Genomic DNA, 23,112 nt, shown 5'->3' with positions numbered 1-23,112 from the left:
GAGTGAGGGTTGCACAACCCTCTGACTTTTGTGTGCTAAAGGATAGCCTACTGAATGAAGGTGAGAGTTGCAACCATTGATCTGCCCATTTGTTGTTGCCTCTTTGACCTCACACACCTTTGCCTCTTGTCCTGCCCACCAACAGCATGCAGGTTTGCTGATGAGGGAATGTGGTCTACAGATGAAAACATTTCCCTCACTCCTTCCATACACTTAACTGTCAAGCACAGCAATGCATTCCTGTAGAAACAATATTGGGGAAAGTGCCTTGATGTGATGATATGCATGATCACATCCAGATTATTTTTCAGTGTGTTTGTGTGCGCGTGTGCGCGCGCGCATATGTTCTCTTTAGATATTTTCAATCACTGGCAAATATTGGAGTAGGCAATAGAAATACATGTTTGTATCCATGTGTAAGGTACCCCTGCCTGAAGGCCAGTTGTGTCCAACTCTAGGGTTGTGCGCCCATCTCACTTAAGAGGCCGGGGGCCAGTGCTGTCCGGAGACACTTCCGGGTCATGTGGCCAGCGTGACGAAGCTGCTCTGGTGAGCTGGCACCAGCACAGCACACGGAAACACCGTTTACCTTCCCGCTATAAAGCGGTACCTATTTATCTACTTGCACTTTAGGGGTGCTTTCGAACTGCTAGGAGGGCAGGAGCTGGGACCGCAGATGGGAGCTCACCCCGCCGTGGGAATTCGAACCGCCGACCATGCAATCGGCAAGCCCTAGGCGCTGAGGATTTACCCACAGCACCACCCGCGTCCCTGTATCCATTTGTATGTCATGTTAATAGACATGTTAATAATTCTGATTTGTCTATGGCTCTCTGAGCCTTTTTTTTTTAAAAAAAAAGAACAGTCATGAGTAGAACAGTCATGAGTAGAACAGTCATGATCAAGAACAAAGAGGAAGAGGGGAAGACAGTAGCACCCCAAATCTACATGGAAATCGAAGACATAAAAGAAGATTTTGTTGCTCTTATCTGGTCTAAAGGAGAAATGGAACTGTGTTGGACTCTGATATCATGAAATGAGAGTTTTAAAAAGGAGAGGTCGTGTGTGTGTGTGTGTGTGTGTGTGTGTGTGTGTGTGTGTAGACACTTTATCACCATGGAAGCTGCAAAATCACACTTTTCAAGACAGATCTCGGTGCCATATGGAAGGACGGCTCTGTTTCCCAACAAACAGAAAACAAATAAACAGTTACTTAAGATGTCAAACAGTTTTACTAATTGTTTTAGCTGTCCCTGCTGTTCCTTGTTTCACAGTTACAGTAAAGAATGGAAGATTAGCACATAGGTTAGGGAGGAGCAGCCATAGTTGTACATATGTACTTTGCATGTAGATTCAGACCCTGACAGACATTTACTGACAGACATATATAATCCATATTTTTTCAGCCCCTTTTCCTAAGACCTAGTCTAGATTTGCCATGCAACCAAGAAAATTTAAAAAGAACATAGAAGAGCTCTGCTGGATCAGGCCAAAGGCCCATCTTGTTCAGCAGCCTGCTCTCACAATGAAAAAGCAGATGCCTATGGGAAGCTTCTGAACAGGATCTGAGTGCATCAGCACTCTTCCCACTCATGCTCCTCAGAAACCAGTAATTCTGTGGCATACACCTTCTTCTGTTGGAGGCAGCATCCAGCCATTGTGACTAGCAGCCACTGATAACTTAATTCCCCATGTATTTGTCTAATCCCCCCTCAGTAAAATACTGAGGTTCTAGAGTGAACAAGTTGGGATGCTATTAAACAAGTTGGGATGCTATTAAAAGGTTTCCCTGGCCACCATTTTACTGCCACCACAATGTTCAACATCTTGCCACCTTCCAAGGTACAGTATTGGGTAATGGGGCACTGGCCACCACCAAAAGAAGGAAACAAGCAGAGACTATTTGGTGAAAATTCTGCAAACTTTGTATTCTTCCAAGTCTTTATTTCTGGTCATATTTTTATGTGCATTTTAGATCTTGGCATTAATTCCCCGTCCCCTTTCCTGGTTCTCAAGCTATTATCTACACTAATTTCATGCTGCTTGTTTGTTTTTGGTGTTTTGTTTTATTGTGGTTTTACTTTATGCTGGGCTCTGAGTCTTTAAGGAATTTATGTTGAGATTGTTTTATTTAATTGCATTTGTGTGTTTCACTGCTAATTTGTAAACTGCCCAGGGTACCTTAGACGTCTGGTCTAGAAATTTAAATCAATCAATGAGTGATTTTTTTAAAAAAATTGCCTTGACCAAGTCTTTGCCCATTAAGTCAAGACATGTGCCCTGGCATGTGGCTGGATGCCAGAAAGAAAATAACATTGCTGGTGAAATTCAGGTATGTTCTGCAAGTGGTTTTACAAACTGAGATTCTATTTTTGTGAGGATGTGTTGCTTTCAGTCAACAAATAATACACCATTGATTATGCCCCGCCATCTACATTGCATTTTCTTTGCACTGAAATGAGTGGGATGGGATAATGTAACGATAACATACTTTACACAATTTACATAATTATTTATGTAAATTATATAATTTCACCACAGCAGGCAGTGAGATGAATGGCAGAAGATGAACTGCAGAGTGGCAGAAACAGTACTGCATGTGTCAAATGCAGGCAAACAGAAGAGTATGTTTTCTTAAGTCCCTACACACAAGTTGTACTCTCATTTTGTAGTAGAGCACGTGGTGTGTACAGTTTGTATGCACAACAACTTCCTCAATTGAGCTGCCTTTTCTCCCCACTGGCTTGATGAGGAAAGCAACATTCACAGCTCTGAGTGACTCTTCACCTTCTGAACATAGCAGCTCTACTTGTCCAGGGAATGACTTTGTAAAACTGAACACATTATGGTAATTGATAGAGGAAGCAAAGGTGAAGGCAAGTGCTGTGTGAGCAGCCATCTTTTTCTTAGAGGGGTTAATAGAATAATGGTGCTTCTGGCAGAAAGGAGCATTGCTCAGGCTGACAATAGGTCGAAAGGAAGGGTTCAGTTCTTTGAAGAATATATAGCTACCTGATCTAGTAGCCTGGCAACCATTTATTTTTTAGCCCCTGTCTACATGTGCATACATAGCTCTTTCTCATTCACATTTCCTTACCTGATAATTTCCACATTTTATGTGATCGTTTACACAATGTAAAAGTTACTTTGGAAAAGCTAGAAAAATTAGTGCTCATTTCAGTCTTATGTGCTTCTACAAATTGCAAGCCCATGGTCACAGCTTGCAAGTCCACGGACACAAAAAAATCACAATAGGTTTTTCTGGTATATTTTCATGCAATGAAATTGCTCATGAATATTTCAGCCAGTCTTCTGGCATGAATTGTTCTTTTGGTTTGTTGTTTTTATTTGGTGTATTAATTTGTATGCATTGCAACAACTAATAGTTTGAGAAGGCTGCCTTTGAATCAAAATTCAGTCATTTATGGAATATTAACAGAACAAATTTAAGAAGCAGTTTCATGGTTTCTAGAGTCTGCATCTTTAGAATTCTATCACATTTTATTTTATTGTACACCACTTTGAAGGGTTCTGGCTTTGATGTGGTTTATAAATCTTTAAAACAACAACAACCTGTACTTTCCCCCCTGATAATTCTGTTAGCTGTCCTTTTAGTTGAAGGTGTAAATTAGAAATCATGTAAATGAATAAGTAATATCTAGTTATGTCATTAATAAGTAATATCTAGTTATGTCATTCTTAACCTTTCAAAACAGTGTATAAGATATTTTTGAAACTCTATCCAATAATAACCAATGTGGGCATTTTATGATCCAATGGAAATATCTGTCTAGTAATAATAACAGTATTGCACTCAAGCATAGAATGGACAATGGTCTGATTTGTTTCATACCATTTGCAAGCAGAACTTGTCCAGCTGACAGCACCCTTCTTAATGCAAAATGTCATGCATATTTAACCCTATTTTCCCCACATCTTGGATCAATACTGCACCAGAATTTTTGACAACTGATATGAATTAATTTCAATAGACATGATAGTTGTCATACCCCTGTTTGTACTCAGAAGAAATGGACACTGCTTCAGCATTTGACGGGAAGCAGCAAATATAGAAAATTATAGCCAGCTTCCCAAATAACACAGTATATGATTTCCCACACAAGCTAATAAATAACTGTCATTTATGGTTTAAATGCATTGACAAAATTGTTTCAAGCATGGGACATTTAGTTCACTGTATGACTGTAAACTCACTCAATTACACATGGCTTTGATTAAATGAACATATTACATCTTGGTATGTTGTGTATTGTTTGTGCCAATGTGGGATGTGTTTGGAATATGTGGTGTGTACGCACAGAGAGACTCATGTTGCATTTCTAAGACTACTTTTCCTTTATTTTCCACACAAGCTTATAAGATTTAGTCTTCTCTGATCAGGTTCCTTCATTACCAATATAGGCAAAGAGACAAAAAAGAATGGCAGTATGTTTAAGAATTATGTCTAGCCATAAAATTAGCCAGTTACTATAGAAGGTAATTTTAAAAATAGTTAGCCTTTTATGTATATTTAGATGTGTGTTGATTTAAACTTAGTGGTTATTTTTTAATTTAGAGAAATTGCAGGGGCATTTGAACTTGAGCCTCCAGAAGGTATTTAAAATGCCTTGTTTTACCAGGGATTAGAGAAGTGGATGGTTGTGAAGGAATTTGAGAAATCAAACAGAGATTCTTCTCTTTGGGAAAGGGACGCTTTCTGGAGTGCTGCACTGCTACTCACTAGACCATTTATTTAGTGGGACATTGTGCTTTTAAAAGCCCTTTGCCAAACCACCCTCAAAAGTTAGCAGAATTTATGAGAAGAAAGCTATGAGGTTCCTACCTCTTGCAGCCACCTGAATAATCTGCCCTTGTGAAACAGCCTTGCAGGTACATACAGTGCTGTGTTTGATTTCTTTTCCTGTTGGCATGTTTGCTCAGGACAGGCATTCTTTCTACTATATTTTTTTTACCAACTTTATGCAAATCACACCAAATCATTTGCAAGCACAGATGACCACAACATTCCTGGGAGTATCAGTACAAGCATCTATTGTGCTTGCTTTAATGGGCTGAGGATTGGGAAGCGAATCAAACTCCAAAAATGAAATTTTCATCCAGAGAGGAACAAGTCAACCAGAAAATATATCTCCAGATTTGAAAATTGTTTATGCCATGAAGTTTATGGAGAATAATCTTTGCAGGGTGAATAGGGTCTTTTCAGATGTTACTTATTGAACAGAAATTGGTGAAGGGGTTGACATACTCACAGCAGTTATATTGTCTGGTCATCTCATGTAAAATAGCTAAACTGTGTGGTGTGCCCAGATTCTGATGGCATCCTGCAGCCCTGCTTTCTTCAGTTGAGCTATGGGTCATGTACATAGGTTGCAGTCAATAACACAATGAAATGCAATGGGTCATAGCACAGAGGGAGAGCATGTGATTTGTATGCAGAACGGTCCAGGATCAATCCCTGCCATCATTTCCCAGCCTTAGCCTTTGATCTCAAATCCCTGAGAGCCACTACTAGGCATTGTGGGCAATATAGAGCAAATGGACCAATGTCCTGACTTAATATATTGCAGTTCCAATGCTACCCTAAATTAGATGAAATATAGCTAGCTGCCTTTGTCTCCTGGGTTTTAAAATAAATGTTAAAATAAATCATTTTACTGCAGTTTCAGACAACCGGTCCTCACCCCACCACCCCAATAACTGCTGGTGTTTCAGTCAATAAGCAGTGATAATATGGTGGAACTGGTGGGTCTGAGAAGGCAACAGGCAGTGGTCTCCTCCACAACCTCTATTTATTGCACCAGTTAGATTTTTTTGCTTCCTTCCCCATGAGTAGTAGCCGATTGCAGAACCATTATTCATTTGATCCCTTTTGACATGAGCAGCATTCTTTAGTACCAATACAGAGAACATATATAAATGACACAAGTTGCTGATTTTCTGTGTGAGTGGGCCACAGATGCAAGTGAAGAAATAAGGTTTATGCCAGAGTTAGGTGACCAAAAGATAAAGGGGATAATATAGAAGGAATGTCTGGCTAAAAATTAAATGATTGTAGTCTTCAAACATCCAGACCCTTTCTGGTGCATCTTATTGAATATTGGATTTTGTAAACTGGTGGTGTTCTTATGCTCAGTTCAGAGACTGTCCACAACTAGCAAAGTGTAGCTGTAACAGCTTCTTCTCTCTGCTCTGGGAAGCAGAATCACTATATTGTCATTTGTTCAGGTAGGACTACTCACATTTTGAGACATACACCTGGATTTTACTCTAGCATATATTTTCCTAATTTGGACTCATTGATATTTTGCCTTTTTTGTTGTCTACTGGGGTCTACTAGGGGTCTTAGTAGACCACAAGCTTAACACGAGTCAACAGTGGGATGCAGCAGCAAATTAAGCTAGTGCTCTTTTAGACTGCATCAGCATATGCATTCCTGATCAAGGGGAATAATTGTCCCACTCTGTTCTGCACTGGTAAGATCACACCTAAAATTCTGTGTCCGGTTTTGGGCACCACAATTTAAGAAGGATATAGACAAGCTTGAACATGTACAGAGAAGAGTGGCTAAGATAATAAGTAGTCTGGAAACCAAACCTTTTGAGGAATTGTTGAAGGAGTTGTGTTATGTTTAGCCTCATAAAGAGGAGAGAGAGAGGAGATATGATGGCCACCTTGAAATATCTGAAGAGCTGTCATGTGAAAAATGAAGCAGCCTTGGTTTCTCCTGCTCTGGAGACTAGGACCCAAACCAATGGATTCAAGTTACCAGAAAGGAGATTCTGACTAAACATTAGGAATTACTTTCTGACAGTAAGAGCTGTTCAACCATGGAACAGACTCCCACGGGAGGTGGTGGGCTCTCCCTCCTTGGTGGTTTTAAAGCAGAGCTTGGATGGCCATCTGTCATGTATGATTTCCTGCATTGGAGGGTGATGGCCTATATGACCCTAGGGGTCTATTCCAACTCTTCAATTCTATGATTCTATGGACACATGGGCATATTGCAGATATTTTGATAGAATATGTGTAGGGCAGGGGTCAGAGCCTGCTACTGACATGATGCCCTCAACCTTAAGTTCTATTAACACATGACACCCCAGTCCCTCCCCCCTTTAAGAGGGCTTCATTCTTTTTTAATTCCTTCAGCCAAGGGAGGACCAATCATACCCTTCTTGGCAGTGTTCCAGGTACAGTCTATGCACCTACATCCACAGCTCAGCTTGTGGAAATCCTGTACACATCCTAGTTTCACCATAATAGAAACAAGGAAGACTTAACTTTCAAGTAATGAAGACAGTCTTCCATTCTGTCAGTTAAATCAATATTAGAATGGAAGTTATTTACTGTTGCTTCCATAGAGATTTATCACTGCTGCTGTCACAATTGACATCACTTGTCATGATGAAGACCACCTCCAGCACCGGGCTCAGAAATGCCAATTTCACAGTTCATGCACAGTGACAACTGCTTCAAGCTCAATAAAATGAAATATTGCTGCAGTTTGGTGTTTGTTGTTTTTTTTTAAAAAAATGTCGGATGTACTTATCTTTGAAAAATAACTCAAAAACAGTCGGGGAGAGGAATATGGACTAATTTTTAAAGTGTCTTCCATCCATACTATCCCAACGGCCGATTAACTTGAGCCAAATTTTCTCACACAGAACTTCTGTAAATGCAGGGTTTCCTCGGGATGTCTTCATCTGTGCACTGGGAATGCAAATGCAGAGCGGCTCAGCAAGCCAGGAGAAAGAGTTGAATGCCATCGCTAGATCAAGGCGGGAAAGAATGTTAAGGGCATCAGAAGAGGTGTTGCTAAAGGGATGCCCAGAGAGCCTGACCCCTCTGAGTCTTTTATAAACCAGCCTCAGATCTCTTCCCTCTTCTCTGCTTTTTTGGGAATTGAAAAATAATGTTTTACTTTGCTTTCAGGTCAGCTGGGCATGCTGCAGAAGTGCAGTGCCAGTGAGACTGCAGCCCCCACCCGCACCTTAACTTCCACAAAGGCACTCTACACATTTATGCAAATTTGTCCTATGAGCTGGTGCCTTTAATATCTAGCAATGCCCCTGAGCATGAGACAGAATGATGAAATGGGGAGAAATTCAATTCACTTTCCATTTAAAAGTGAACCTACCTAACTTACACTTTCTCTGACAATACACAATATACTTCTCCCAGTTTTGCAATGCAAAGTCACATGTACAACGATGCATATAAGGTTTTTAAAAAAATGCTTTAAAATTCATATATTAGAGAAAGCAACATACATAACTCATCATACTGTATTAGGAAAAAATGTTTTGTGAAAATGTGTATTAGGCAATATAGCATACAAAAAACTATATATTAGGAGAAATTTGTTGATGAATTTTCATGAGGTTATCATCACTATCATCATTGTCAAAGGTGAATATGTGGAGAACTGAATGTACAATTTGGAAAAATGAGAATCTGAAACCAAAATTGGCAGATTCACGCATCCCTAGAGGAGAATATCAGCAAACAGTGAAGGGATTCAAATTCAAGGATGCAAGACAGGGTTAAGCAAAGGCAAGACATGAGAGAGCAAGCAGGTTTTAGCCACATTCTGAAAGACTGTAGCTTATTAGAAGTTTCTTTTAATAGGGCTGCTGTGAGACTGGAGCCAGGAATGGGAAATTCAAGAGGTCTCAGGTGAGCTCTCCAAATCTGTTAAAAGTAAACACACAAGATTGTAGCCAGAGATGTGTGTGCTAGCAACAACATTTCATTTTTAGTATCAAACTACTAGATATTATGTCATTCTGTCTCCTTGTTGTATGCCCTCGATCGTCCATGGAAAAACACATGAATTTATATTGGGAGGAGGATAAGAAACTACAAATGAAATTTTTATGAAGGTAGTGTTGGAAAGCATAAATATGCTTCTTGTTTCTCATTTTCAATGAACCTTCTACAATTATCAAGATAAAAGCATTCCTAGTGGAATATAGAACCATCATAATTTGACAGCAACTGTACGTTTTTTACACTATCACCCTAGAACACTTATTCATTTCTTCAAATATAAATGAAAAATGAAGATGATGTTTAGTTGCAGTTTCTGTTATCTCTTGCTCCTGTTTATATTATTAATTTATTATCTGTATATTATTGGCAGTATTAAAGTACTACTATAATAAGAAATAAAGAAAATTAAAAATCTGTAAAACAAAAAACAAAAAACCAAGGTACACTTTACATACATTAAACTTGCAAGCGGTCAGGGGGGGCGAGACCCTCATGAGGGGAACTGCAATGAGGACCGAATATTTAAAAGTAGTGTTTTAAAAGTGTGACTGTATTTATCAACTGTATCTCCAAAGCAAAACTGTTAAAGTGTGCAAGAGTTTTCTACCATGCTTTGCACCAGCATTTCCCACCCTGGTGCACTCCATATATTTTTGAACTACAACTCCCACCATCCCCAGGCTGCATGGCCAATGGTCAGATATCTGTTTATTACTTAGAAAAGTATTGATGTACTGCCATCTCATGTAAAATATCAAGGCAGTGTACAACAAAATGTACAAATACAATAAAACATAACATAACATAACATACCATACCATCAAAACAAGACAAAATAACCATTAACAAAATTTAAACTGACCTTTGGCATAAAATAGAGAATGTGCCTGCAAAAATCTCCCCTGGAAGAGCATTCCATAGCATGAGACAGGAAACACTAAATGCATGACCTGGTTGAGGACACTTGGGCCTCTGTAACAACTAAGAGTTCTCCTCCGGGTGTTCTCAGTGATCAAGCTGGAATATAAGGGCTGGACCTAAACTGAGAACCTTGAACCTGGATCGGTAGCCTGCTGGCAGCCAGTACAGGTGATTTAGAAAGGGGTTGTACGCTGTCTCTCATCTCTTCCTATCAGAAGTCTAGCTGCTGCATTCTACCCTAGCTGGAGCTTCTGGAGGAGGTCCAAGGGCAGCCCCACACAGAGCACATTGCAGCAATCCAGTCTTGAGGTCAGCAATGCACTGACTACCATGGCTAGGTTATCTCCATCCAGAGGACGCTGTAGCTGGCATGCTACATGAAGCTGATAAGAAGGACGATGCATATTTTAGTCCAAGTCACCTGGAAGACACCAGGTTGGGGACACCTGCTTTATTGGGCGGGTGTGTGTGTGTGTGCAAAGTTGACTTATTCATAATGATTAAATCAACCACAACAATAACAAAAAGCTCACACTGGGGAAACAGCATTGAATGACAGATTTCTAACTATATTTTAAAAAAAAACCTACAAGGAAAAGCTGATCTGGATGGCTAGGGAAATGATTGGAAATATCTCACATGGTAATACAACAAAGATATTGTATGAAAAAGAGCTGGTTGTTATAAAGCCACCTACTGATAGGTCTTCCATTGACAAGAAGAGCAAAGGGGAAAGACTCACAACTGAAATGAAGCTGTGCAATAGTAGTCTCTTTTGTTGTTCTTTCTGGCTACAATGCATAGCACTGCAGGGATCCTCTGTGCTCACAGAACTCAGTAGATCACTTTAGTAGTTCACTTTAGTAGCACACTTTACTATGACCCGGCCCCAAGGCCAGGACGGCCTTCTTTCCTACAGCTGTCCTTGGCTCTTCTTGTATTGCAGCCCCCAAGAACTTTGACTTAGTAGCTCCTAGGCTTGGAGCTCCATATGCACATCAAAACCTATAGGCAACCGATGGCCCTCCATCTGCATTGGCCTTGCATGCTGAGGCTAATAGGAGTTGGAGTTCAGCAACATCTGGAGGGCAAAGGTTCCCCACATCTTCCTTGTAGGTTACAGAATTGTCTGTGTTTCTGCAGCTGTCACATATCTAAGTCTCCTCTGTGCTGAACATGAAGACCAAAAAGAACCCTAAAGTATAATACGACGGATAATGAAAAACAGAAAGGCTACTCCCGTAATTCAAACTGAATACTGGGGAATGAACCTAAAGGCATATAAAATTGAATTGGTGCATCATTTCAATGTAATGAATCATGGTAGGACCATACATGGTGACTGAGATCAAGAATAGTTTACAGAACTTGAGGTGAACAGAATGAGCATTACAGATTTATAGCAGAGCATGTATTTTCATTTTAAATAAGTTGCAAAGGGTATCAACACTGTTTTCATACAGTTCTCACAGTAGAGATTACCACCTTCATTAACAGGAGTTCTGTCACCAAAACTTTCTTCAAAACAAAACAAACCACCAACCAACCACTGTACAAACACAAACCACCATTACATTTTTAATTTATATGTGGATACGATGGAGTCAAATTCTTTTGACAATATACTGGCACAGGCCTACAAAACCTTTAAATAATGAAACAGCACTTGCTTTGTTTAGTACATTGGATTTTCCCCCAGAGGGGAGATGAAAACAGAGAAGTGGATTTGGAGCTTGAGAGATGAACAAGAACTTGTTTGCACTTCCTAAAAAAATTCAAACATTCCATCAAACTAGTAGTTGTATATTGCCTGACTGAACTAGTAAAAACTAGATTGCTTTTGTTTGTTTTATGATTTCCCAGATTGACAATGTCTTTAGTAAAAATCGGGTTGGGTGGAGTCATTTAGGGAGTGGCACCATTTTTGGGATTCAAGCGATGGGGCCAGCTTCCCTTATAAGGAAGGGGAAAACCTACTGTGGTACATTTGCCTTATTGACTTGGGCTCTGTGAAGTCCATATGCTAATGCTCCGAATGATCAACCATTCCTTTTGGCTTTTGGTAACAAGTATTCTCATACAGTTAATATCAAAAAGGACTTTGTGCTCCACATTTGTAATTTCAAAGTTTCCATTTTTAAACTCCCCTAGCCGCAAGAAAGTAGTACATTGCCTCCCTTTTTTGCCACCAACAATTTTTTCCCCAACTTCCAAAGCCCCATGATGCAAGATATCATTCTGTCGGTCTTCTGTCCCAGTGACAACTTTAATTCTGCTAATTTTAATAGGTTTTTCAAAGACGATCATATAGAAATCTCCAGTCGAGGGAGCTTTGCCCCAGAAGTACTCGTCGACGCTACTATATGCCTTGCTTGCCTCGTAGTTTTCAAATACATTCATGTTAGTGTGCAGGTTGGCAGGTGGGTTATCAGGAAGGTCAAATGAATCCTCTTCAAAGTCATCATCTTTCAATTTATTCTCAGCACCCTTGTAGGATGAATAATATCCCATATGCTGGAAGAGAGATGGTTTGAAACGTATCACATCCTTTTGAGCCAACAGCCCACGGAAATGTATCAGCAGCCAGTCACAAGGCATTTCCTGGTAGAACATCAGCAAGAAATGAGCCAGGCGAGGGAGATCATGGGAATGGTACAACTTCCCAATGTAACCCAACTTTGAAAATTCTAACGTCACCCAGTATGTTCCTTCTCGTGAGGTTATGACTTTCTTAACAACAGTCAAGAAGTTCTTTGCGCACCGAACATCATCTTCTAGCATCACGTAATAATCAGAAAGGTTAGCACAAAAGTTAAGCAGGAAAGCATAATCTACATTTTGCTTGGAACGAAATTTCACTCGGTCCTCTGGGTCATTATAATTTCTCTTAAGGCCATCCAATACAGGATAGTATTCTTCAGGCGTATGGATCACCATTAATCTCCCAGCAATTACATGATGGGCAAATTTCTGTGAAATATCCTGAACCATCCCATCACACCAGGATGAATCAAACTCTGCCAGGTGGACCACTACTGCAATTTCCTTCAGCTCTTCATAACTTGACTGCTCAAAGATGGACTTGATTGTCTCCAGCAAATAATTCCCCTTTTTCCTTTTGACAGAGGACAGTCCAATGGTAAGATACCCTGAAAAGGAGAAGCAAATAATAATAATAATAATATTTTAAAATAGAGACTACAAATATTGTCAGAACGTAGGAACATAAAAAAGATCCTACTGGATCAGGCCGATAGCCCATCTAGTCAGCATTCTGTTTTCAAAGTGGCCCACCAGCTGCCTGTGGGAAACCTACAAGCAGGCCCCAAGCACAACAGCACCCTCTCCTCTTATGGTTTCCAGCAGCTGGTATTCAGAATCATTACTTCCTCCAGCTGTGGAGACAGAGCATAGCCACCATGACTGGTCTCACCTTTTATCTCTACAAGATAAAAGCAGAGTTGCTGTTTTATTCAAAATAAGTTACCTGAATCACAAAGGCCATAGGAAATATATGACCAGCAGGCCTTTTGCCTTTCCCCCTTTTAGATAGCAGATCCAACCCCAATATCATATCATAAATGGCTTTTGAAACTACCTAGTTTTGTGTGTCTGGTGGGTGGGTAGGAGAGATATTTTTTTACAAAGTAAAAGGTCTCCTGAATGCATATAATTGTGAAGATTTTTTTATTGCTTTAAGGATAATATATATTGGCTAATCTTGATACCTTTTCTCCAGAAAGATGTATTGGGAGCACATAGAGGCTATTGCATTAAACATCAGTTGTTAACTGCAGGAAGTAGTGTGAGATGTGAACTAAAAAAGCATGTGTACAAAGATGCTGGCAGGAAAACAATATATTTACAATATTAATGCTATACACTCTGTTTGGGGAATGGGAATTTTAAAGTTATGGCTCACAAACTGTTTACAATTCCATCCATTAGGGAATAAATGGCAAATTAATGTCTCCCCTCCCCCTTTTGTACTTAAAAAGGAAATAAAGCAAGGACTCTGATCCAGTCATACTCATGCATTTTAAATTGTATTGGTGTCAGAGGGAGAATTAAGCTCTGCTGAAGTCTTCACTGTTTAACTCAATGCTCCTGAAATATATCCTGAACCATAGATAGATTATGCTTAAAAAATAGATTTTGGGTTGGTCGGAGAAAATTGGATAACAACATGTTGGTGTCTTGAATTCAGACAACAAACATTCATCCAAAGCATGGAAATTGATCCATATTCATTTTGTATGGGTATTCAAAGAATAAAAAAACAGGCATTTTCTGAAACAACATGTGAACGAGAACACAGCTATCCTTTGAAATTGTGCTGCTCTGAATTTTGCAATACAGTTCTCACACCATGTAGTGTGTACAAAAATGCAAATACAATGGTAAAGTGTGCATATAGATACATATATTAGTGACAATAATGTACAAAAACGAATCACATTAGGGAAAAATTGCTTTGCAAAAATGTGTATATTATGGAAAAATGCATATAAAATGTGCATTGTAAGAGAAATTCACATCAAAAAAATGTTGAAGTAATTTCGCACGAGGTGTTTAAAAATAAATAAATCACAAACTGGTGTAGACATGTGGAGAACTGACCTAAAGGAAAAACGAGAAACTTAAATTGACATATTTGCTCATCACTAATGCCACCTAAGCATGGGACGCGGGTGGCGCTGTGGGTAAAACTTCAGCGCCTAGGACTTGCCGATCGCATGGTCGGTGGTTCGAATCCCCGCGGCGGGGTGCGCTCCCATCGTTCGGTCCCAGCGCCTGCCAACCTAGCAGTTCAAAAGCACCTCCGGGTGCAAGTAGATAAATAGGGACCGCTTACCAGCAGAAATGTAAATGGCGTTTCGTGTGCTGCGCTGGCTCGCCAGATGCAGCTTGTCACGCTGTCCATGTGACCCGGAAGTGTCTGCGGACAGCGCTGGCTCCCGGCCTATAGAGTGAGATGAGCGCACAACCCTAGAGTCTGGCAAGACTGGCCCGTACGGGCAGGGGTACCTTTACCTTTACTTTTTAATGGTACCGAAGTATCAATCCTATGCCCTTCCTAAAACTGTGCCACAATTTAGGGGATTATGAAGGCCTCTTCCTTTTTGTGTTCATGCACTCTGCATATATGATTTACACATTCTGCAGGAAAGTAAAGTTTATCAATTGAATACTGAGTTAAAGCTTCTTTCACCCAACTCTACTAAGCAGCAACATCCAACTTGCAGTTTTTTCTCTGCTTGCTGCAATTAGGTCAGATAAAAATCTTGCTTTACTTAATGAAATCAAAATGTTCAGATACTTACTTTTTCTTAGCAAAGGTGTGCCAGCCAGATAGCGGTAGGAAACATTTATTGATCCTGAGAAATTGGACAGATCTTTAAATGTGTGAACGTATCGCTCTGAGTTTAATTGATGTGTGGCTGTTTCTCTGATTAACTGTTTGTCTCCATCCTACAGTTGGTAGAGAAACAGAAAAAAGCAAGACATTCACAATTCAGAAGCTAGTGTGAGGAATGGGAAGGGGTTTAGGGAGGAAAACACATCCTTACAAAGCAAATATATGTAAATTAGTCCCTATTAGCCTGGTTATAAGCATGTGCAGGTGGTTTCAGGTAGAATCAAGCATTATCATTTGCATCAAAAACAGTATACATCCAACTTGATAGGGGATAGAGAAATATATTCAGATATGTGATTCTGAATCTGCACTGTCAATATGTGTATATATTACGTGCTAAACTGGAGGATTACTGTATAGGATGTGGATCAGGAACACAATGTCTGTGTTTGGATAATCATATATTGGTTTATTAAACTGAAATATCAATACATTTTTTTTGTTATTTCAGACACTTTATTCTTTTTTGGCAAAGAATTTGGGAAGGCTTCCAATTAACTACATTTTCCCATTTCTTCCAAATTCAGAAGCAATGATTAACAGCTTCAGAGCAAGTTGGGATGTTCAGTCAACCTCAAAGCAGAGTTTAACATCCTGGCTTGATGAAAAGTTGTTAACTATACTGTCCTCATTTGGATGAAATAGGAAACATTGCTTAATTAGAGGTTGGCTGGTCGGACTAAAACCAAGGAGGAATAAAGAGGCTGTGCTGAATACATAGTCAGAAGGTTAATTTGTATCTCTGATTATCAAGCTGAGATAGAAGATCACCCAAAAGTTAAGAAAAGATAACAATTTTTTTTGGGGGGGGGAAATAGAATTAAATTCCGTTGACAATCAGATAGATGGACAGCTTGTTAAACATTGATGTTGTTTAACATGCCCGGGGAGATTACTATCTTTCCCATTTTTATTTGAATATAATAATATTATATATTAGAATTATTTTCCAATGGAACATGAGTTCTGCCCATGAAGTACAGATCCAAAATACTCCTTTGAAAGAAGAACACAATGTGTTTCCAATAAAACAAATCCAGACTGTATGAAAGGTACTGCTGTACATTTCAGAACTACCTCCCGTGCAAGTGTCTTCTTCAAGACACCTCAAAGCCATGCTTCATCTATGTATATCGTAGCCATTTCTCTCAAGAGATGTGAAAACTGCTTTGCTGTAGCATCTCAAAGGAGGTTCTGCATTGAAATGTTGATTTTCCTTCTTTTTTCCATGGCAACCTCAATGCACATTTTAGGCAGTGTTGGTTAAGGCAGACTACTAGACACATGGAATGCATTCTGAATAAGGCATGGAAACCCAAAAGCTCTATGTCTCTATTTGTTGTATAATACTATTGAAAAAGCTTCAAAAGTCCTCTCTTTTTTTGGAGTGGACAGTGCTGGTTTCAGATTTTACATTGACTTTGGCAGCAGTGTTGCCTCTGCCCACTGAGAACCAGCCCTGCCATTAGGAAGAGAGAAGTGACTGCATTAGCCAGCAGATTTTGGCTGTCATGAAATGGCAGCCAACATTGTTGTTGTTGCTACAGAGAGGGATATTCTGCCTCAGGTGCCAAAATAACCTAGCTGGCTTTGAATACTATGCTCCATGACTTGGGCACTATATGTTGTTATGTCGCAGGCAGGAACACGCCAACCCTGTGCCCATTGGCTTTTCTCTCCCCCTGGGAATGAATCCATACCACCTCCCAGAGGGAGAGGGCAAGGCATACAGAAAATGCTTCTCCTCCACCTCATACTTTTTATTTACTTAGAGAGGGTAGGTGAAAAGGTAGCAACACCAAGGAGTTGGAGCAACAAAAGACTTGAGGTTGAGGGGTCATTCCTGGACAATGTGCCTTGGCAATGACACAACTGTGCCAATCCCTGACACCATCCCACACATAATCTTCCCTGGCATCCTCATCTTACCATTTTCCCCTTGGATAAGTGAGCATCTTTATCACTGCTCCCACCACCTTGACATGAGTATTCAGAGGGCTACGGATTTAACTGATCCATGGAATCTGTATAATTCTTTTTATCATGAATTTGAATTTATGAGAAAGGAAGCTCTCAAAAATGTATGTAGCTTTCCCATTAGACTTTCCTATTATGAGGGACACATAAAATATATCAGATAGTCCAGGAAGAAGAAGAACAACAAAAGTGACAAGTTCCAACATCCTAATATATAGGATAAGCTCAGATGTAACATGAAACCATGGTCTGTTTAGCTAAACTGTGGTTTGTTTTAACATTTGAGCTTTGGTCTACTCACAAACTGTAGTTTGTTTGGCACTGACAATGCAGGATCTGCAACCATGGTCTGAAGCTAGTTTGCAAGTCATAAAGGTAAAGGTAAAGGTACCCCTGCCCGTACGGGCCAGTCTTGACAGACTCTGGGGTTGTGCGCCCATCTCACTCAAGAGGCCAGGGGCCAGCGCTGTCCGGAGACACTTCCGGGTCACGTGGCCAGCGTGACAAAGCTGCATCTGGCGAGCCAGAGCCGCACACGGAAACGCCGTTTACCTTCCCGCTGGTAAGCGGTCCCTATTTATCTACTTGCACCCGGAGGTGCTTTCGAACTGCTAGGTTGGCAGGCGCTGGGACCGAGCAGCGGGAGCGCACCCCGCCGCAGGGATTCGAACCGCCGACCTTTTGATCGGCAAATCCTAGGCGCTGAGGCTTTAACCCACATATTAACAAAAACCACAAAGTGTCTCTAGATCATAGCTTGCCTGAAAGTTCAGATCATAATGTGTGAACTTAACTATGGTGAGTACAAAGCATTACTTCTCATTATGTCTAATCTCAGACACTGAATGAACCATAAAATCTCGGAAGAAATAGACAAACACAGCAGAGGCTCAGCAATGAGATGTGCCAAATTTGTTTTGAAAGATACAATGGAGGGAAAACACATTTGATTATAAAGAAGTCAAATAAAGCACAATACACCATGCCATCTGGGAAGTTCACAAAAAGATCTAAAGACAAGCAAAACAGAAACAGCATAAACCACAATAAATAAAAAATCCCAGATATGTATCTGTGGGATTTTGAAGCAATTAGCAAACCAAAGGAGGCATCAGCCAGACTGACAGAAAATATGGTATAAGCCACATCACATCTAATCACATGTTAGGGGTTGTTAATAAATAAAATCCCGCCTACAATCTTAATGCAGATGGTGCCACAAAAAGAAGCCATATATCAAAAGCTGAGCAGAATACAAAAAATAAAAAGGACCAAATGTTGGGTTCTCTTACTTGGAAATGTCTTGCTGGCTGAAGCCTGAACAGCCATATACAAAAGTGAATCCTTTCTGTGGTGTTTTAATAGCAAGGAATTTTGTAATCAATTGGAAAAACAATTTATTTACTTTGCCCAGTTCTTCTAAGTTGGGAGAATCTTCCCTTCAAAGTCATCTTGGGTGGGCAAATGTGGAGGACAAACCACAGCCCATCCATTTCATACTCTCTCTTTTTTTTGTGGGTTTCCAGAAGCAGCTGGCTGGTTGCCATTGGAAAGAGAATAGATGGACCTTTGGTCAGAGCCAACATGGCCGTTTGTTCTCCCCCCAATAAAAACAGAGACACTTAGGAAGTGGCTGAAGGATTCTAAATGACTCCAGCTGAAGACAAACCAGAATTGTATGTTTTCAGCTTCAGCATTCAGTATCCTTAAACCTTCTACCCCTTTCCCCTAGCCAACATTGCTAGAGCTTTGGGTAGATTCCATCTTTTTCTGAACTCAAGATGTGCAGCATGGCTGATGTTTCAGAGCTTCACATTTGCTCAATAAATCATGCAGAAATGAAGAGAAGGCTCCAACAGGCAATGCTATCATTGCTTTCAGACCCATCTCTTCAGCAAATAAGTAATTGTTCACTCTGTCTCACAGCCCAGACAGTTCAGCAATCCCTTTGGACAAGCTATCACACATTTTATGACTCACGGGAGAGGACAATGCCCACCCTCACATACCTGTATTTGTTTTTGTTATCCAATAGTTTTAAAGGGTAGTTTGTTCCCTACACCAAACTTACCAAGACATAGCTATCTTCAATGTATAAGTTCATGAACAACAAGCAGATGACAAGGACTCCTAGGAAGGAAACTGCAGATCGCTTTCTCAAGCATCTCATTTTGTCCAGATAATTCAGTGTGAATCTCATATGGAGAAAGGCATAGGGCATCTCCTAAGGGAGAAAAACATAGGGAAATTAGGTTTTCTGTAAAGCTCTTGTGGGAAACAATTGGTAAGGTGAAATTTTAAAAACACTACAAAACTTTTGCTCCTCAGAATTTCTTACATCTCTTTGTGTCTTTACCAGCTGCTTCATGTCATATAAGAAATCATAAACTGAATTTCATAGCCTAATGTTTACAAACATGGAAAAGCTTGACATATGAAGTAATAATAATAATAATAATAATAATAATATCCAGTGTAAAGACATCACACCAATTTCTTACTGATCTCTCTCAAATATAGCTTGTGTCTAAAACACTATGCCATCGTTTTGTAAAAATGGCTGACATCATACACATTACACAAGGTGGTTTTCAAGAAATGTGCACAATTTACTAGGTGTACAGAGCTTTTGGCCATCCAAGTGTTGTTGAAGTACCATTTGCATCACCGTTGACTATTGGCCATGCTTGTTAGGGCTGATAGGAATTGAATGATATTGCTAAATATCATAAAAGAATGAATGAATTGGGCAAGGCTTGGCCAAAAACACTTCAAAATGCCATAAACCATAGCAGCAGAACATGAAAAGCCTGCGAAAATAGATAGGTTTGTAAAACTTTCTTTAAAATCAGAAGCTAGCTGCATATTTTTTGGAAGGGAATAGAAGCCACAGGATAGAAGCCACCACTGCGAAGGTCTTACCAGTGGAGGTAACAAAACTGCACACACGTACTTTTCTTGCTCCCTCTGTGAAAGGAAGAACACACAAGGCACAGACATTCCATGTCTGCCTCAGAGTAATAATAACAAAACACTACCAACATTTATGTGACTCCAATCTGAAATTGTTTACACATCTCTACAAAATTTAGTCAAATTGTATGGGCCTCAACCTAGACTGTAGTGTTGGGAATTGATCAGTGAATGTTTGAAAGCAGTTAGTTGTGGTTCGAGGACCCGACCCCCGCAATGTGAAATGAATACGCAAGGACACGTGATATAAGGTTAATGGGCAAGAAAAGGCCACAAGTTTATTGATTACAGCAGTGAAAAGGTATTGGCTTAGGCATTGGATGTCTAAAACAAGGGGGTTTATTCACCAGTAGGTGGAGCCTGTTGATGCTAATCCAACTATAGGCTCTCCCCTGATGTCACCGAGGGTCGTGCCATGGCCTCCCGCCAAGCAGGCATCGGGCAGAGTACATGACCGCCAGATTCCTTTAACGGAATACCCCAAAATTGAAGGCATAGGTGATGGCCACACCTGGCCCTTCGACACACCACAACACATTATTCCAATGCCTAACCTACCCACCAATACCACAAAAGTTGTGACGATTGCTACGAGGCAAGCGAAAAAACCAAAAAGCCTAATGCCAAATGGAAAAATTCCTACCAGGCCCCCTGGACAACCAGGGCGACCAACCTAAGGTCCATAGCAAGGCCAATGACCTAAGACCTAACAAAGGGAGTGGAGGGTGGGTGACTCGCGGCAAGACGACGGAGAAGAATGAGGCCGGGGAGAGGCTGGTGCCGCAGCAAAAGGCTGCTGTAAACGCCCCCACGGAGGCACCTGGTTGGGTGCCTGCCGAGGGGCGTGGGCGCAAGCCAGGTGAGAGGAGGAGTCAGGGGGCTAATGCCCCCTGCTAGGGGCGGAGCTCGGGCTCCCGCCCACAACCACTCCCCTCTCTTCCAGGGAGGAGAGTCTTTAAGAAAACAATAAGAATGCAAACAAGGCATGGCAAGTACAAATGGCAAGCAACTGAAGCAGAAGTTTTGCCTTAAGGATGTTTATAGCTAGTGACAAAAATGCTAGTTGGTTTCTGCTTTTAAAATTCAGCTTTCATTGAACTATCTCACATGGTTCTACCAGAAATAGGTCACGTTACCCTGCAGCATAGCAGGGTGAGTCCCATAACAGGTTTGAAATTCCATGCGAGAGACCCGAATCTGTTCAGGGTGCTTCCAGATGAGAGATGAAAATTGCAAATGCTTCACTGAGATATCACAGGTGAGTCTTAAAACTGCATTTGGATTTCCCCTGAAAAGGGTAAATCTGAATAAAATTGAGGGAGGGGAATAGGAAATGGCATTCTGATGACAACAATGTTGTGTGGACACTGCAAAAAAGAACCTTGTACACATGAAGAAGAACACCGACCCAGAATTATCACCTATCCAGAAGCCTCATTTATATGTTCATATATAAGTCTTTATCAAGACCTACACAAAGCAGCCTTCAGAAATCTACAGATATTTACAGTGGTACCTCGGATTAAGTACTTAATTCGTTCCGGAGGTCTGATCTTAACCTGAAACTGTTCTTAACCTGAAGCACCACTTTAGCTAATGGGGCCTCCCGTTGCCGCCACGCCACCGGAACATGATTTCTGTTCTCATCCTGAAACAAAGTTCTTAACCTGAAGCACTATTTCTGGGTTAGTGGAGTCTGTAACCTGAAGCATATGTAACCCGAGGTACCACTGTATCGGGAGGTGGGAATGCAGCAAAAGATTTGTTTGGAAGAGCTACATCTGAAAAGAAAATTATCAAATACAACTGGAAAGTTCAGGGCTTAAATAAATAAATAAATAAAATGCTGGAGCCATACCAAGGATGTATTGAAACAGCAATGTCATAGGTGTGGCACAGCATAATGTTGCATGTGCCAAAAAACTTATTTGTACTTTTATAATCACTAGATGGCAGCATGGATGCATATTATCTTCTTTCCTGGCTCTGTTTGCCCTACTGCTTTTTTCATTAGGTTATCTAAATGCATCACCTGTTTTTCTTTTTAGCACACTTAGAGCCAAATCTGACTTAACACTTTCCCTACATGGAGGAATCCATATGAAAAGTTTATATCAGAATCCCAAACCCACATGGATCTTTTTCTTTTTATTTGCTGTTGTTGAGGAGGAAAACCTGAAAGAATAAGATGAAAACTGTCTGTTTCTGCTCCTAAAGGCATGCGTCCCATATCAAGTAATGAGATGACTATGTATTAAACAGAAAAGTGAAACATGGGATAATTAACATTTCCTTTGAATTTTCTGGGGGTTTTTTATTTAAAAAAAATCACAAATTGCAACCAGGCAGAAAGCACAGGCAAAGAAAAGAAAAAGCCTCAGAGTAGAGGACGGGTGTGTGGGTTGAGAAAAATGGAAATGTTAATTTGCTCCCGCACTTGGGAATAAAGGGACAAAGACAATGAGAATGAGTTAAACTAAGGAACACAAGTTAATTAATTAATTTGGGCTGCAATGCTAAAGCTGTCCAAAGATGAAGAACAGTTTGATGTGGCCTAAGTGCATGTCTGGAAACATAATTTTGCTGTTAAGTTCATGCCAGAAGACAAATAAGCGCAAGGCAACCCCAGCCAGTTTCAAAATAACATGCACAATTAGAATGTCTCCTGGTGTTCTTGGCTTGGCCTTCTGTTTTAAAAAGACTTGGCTGGTAAAGAGTTAGAGCTGGAAAACATAAACTCCACATGGCACTGACATGCACTATTTGCCCCCCTCTATTTGTGTTACTCTGGATTGTATATCTTTACAATTTATGGCTCAATTGTTGCTCTGCCTTGTTGACACACTGGTGGTATTTAGGGGTTGACCATGTCAAAGCCCCATCCTCATCACTCCTGTAAGAGAGCAACTTTTCTGCTGGTTCTTCAGTACTTCACCAGTACTCAGCCACATCAGCAGTCTGGATTCCTTCAAAGCTCCTACATTAACAGTCCCTTTTTGTCACATATTTAGGACCATTAGTGTAGCTCTCTG

General features: G+C 40.4%; 1 protein-coding gene across 5 annotated transcripts in view; it reads right to left on the bottom strand.

Moving 5' to 3' along the window:
- Positions 1–11,276: 11,276 nt before the first annotated feature.
- MGAT4C (MGAT4 family member C) overlaps positions 11,277–23,112 on the bottom strand; it is a 319,924-nt gene continuing 308,088 nt past the window's right edge. For all 5 annotated transcript variants that reach the window (XM_083699335.1, XM_083699338.1, XM_083699337.1 and 2 more), the window contains 3 exons: positions 19,179–19,331; positions 15,036–15,183; positions 11,277–12,860 (listed from right to left, as the gene is read on the bottom strand). In XM_083699335.1, the coding sequence (XP_083555461.1) occupies positions 11,704–12,860; positions 15,036–15,183; positions 19,179–19,331 (1,458 nt within the window). In that variant the 3' untranslated portion in view covers positions 11,277–11,703. The remainder of the gene's footprint in view (positions 12,861–15,035; positions 15,184–19,178; positions 19,332–23,112) is intronic.

Source organism: Podarcis gaigeae (assembly GCF_964106915.1).
Source record: "Podarcis gaigeae genome assembly, chromosome: 10".
Taxonomy (NCBI): domain Eukaryota; kingdom Metazoa; phylum Chordata; class Lepidosauria; order Squamata; family Lacertidae; genus Podarcis; species Podarcis gaigeae.
Note: the sequence above shows the minus strand (reverse complement) of the source record. Positions and strands in the feature narration are given on the sequence as shown.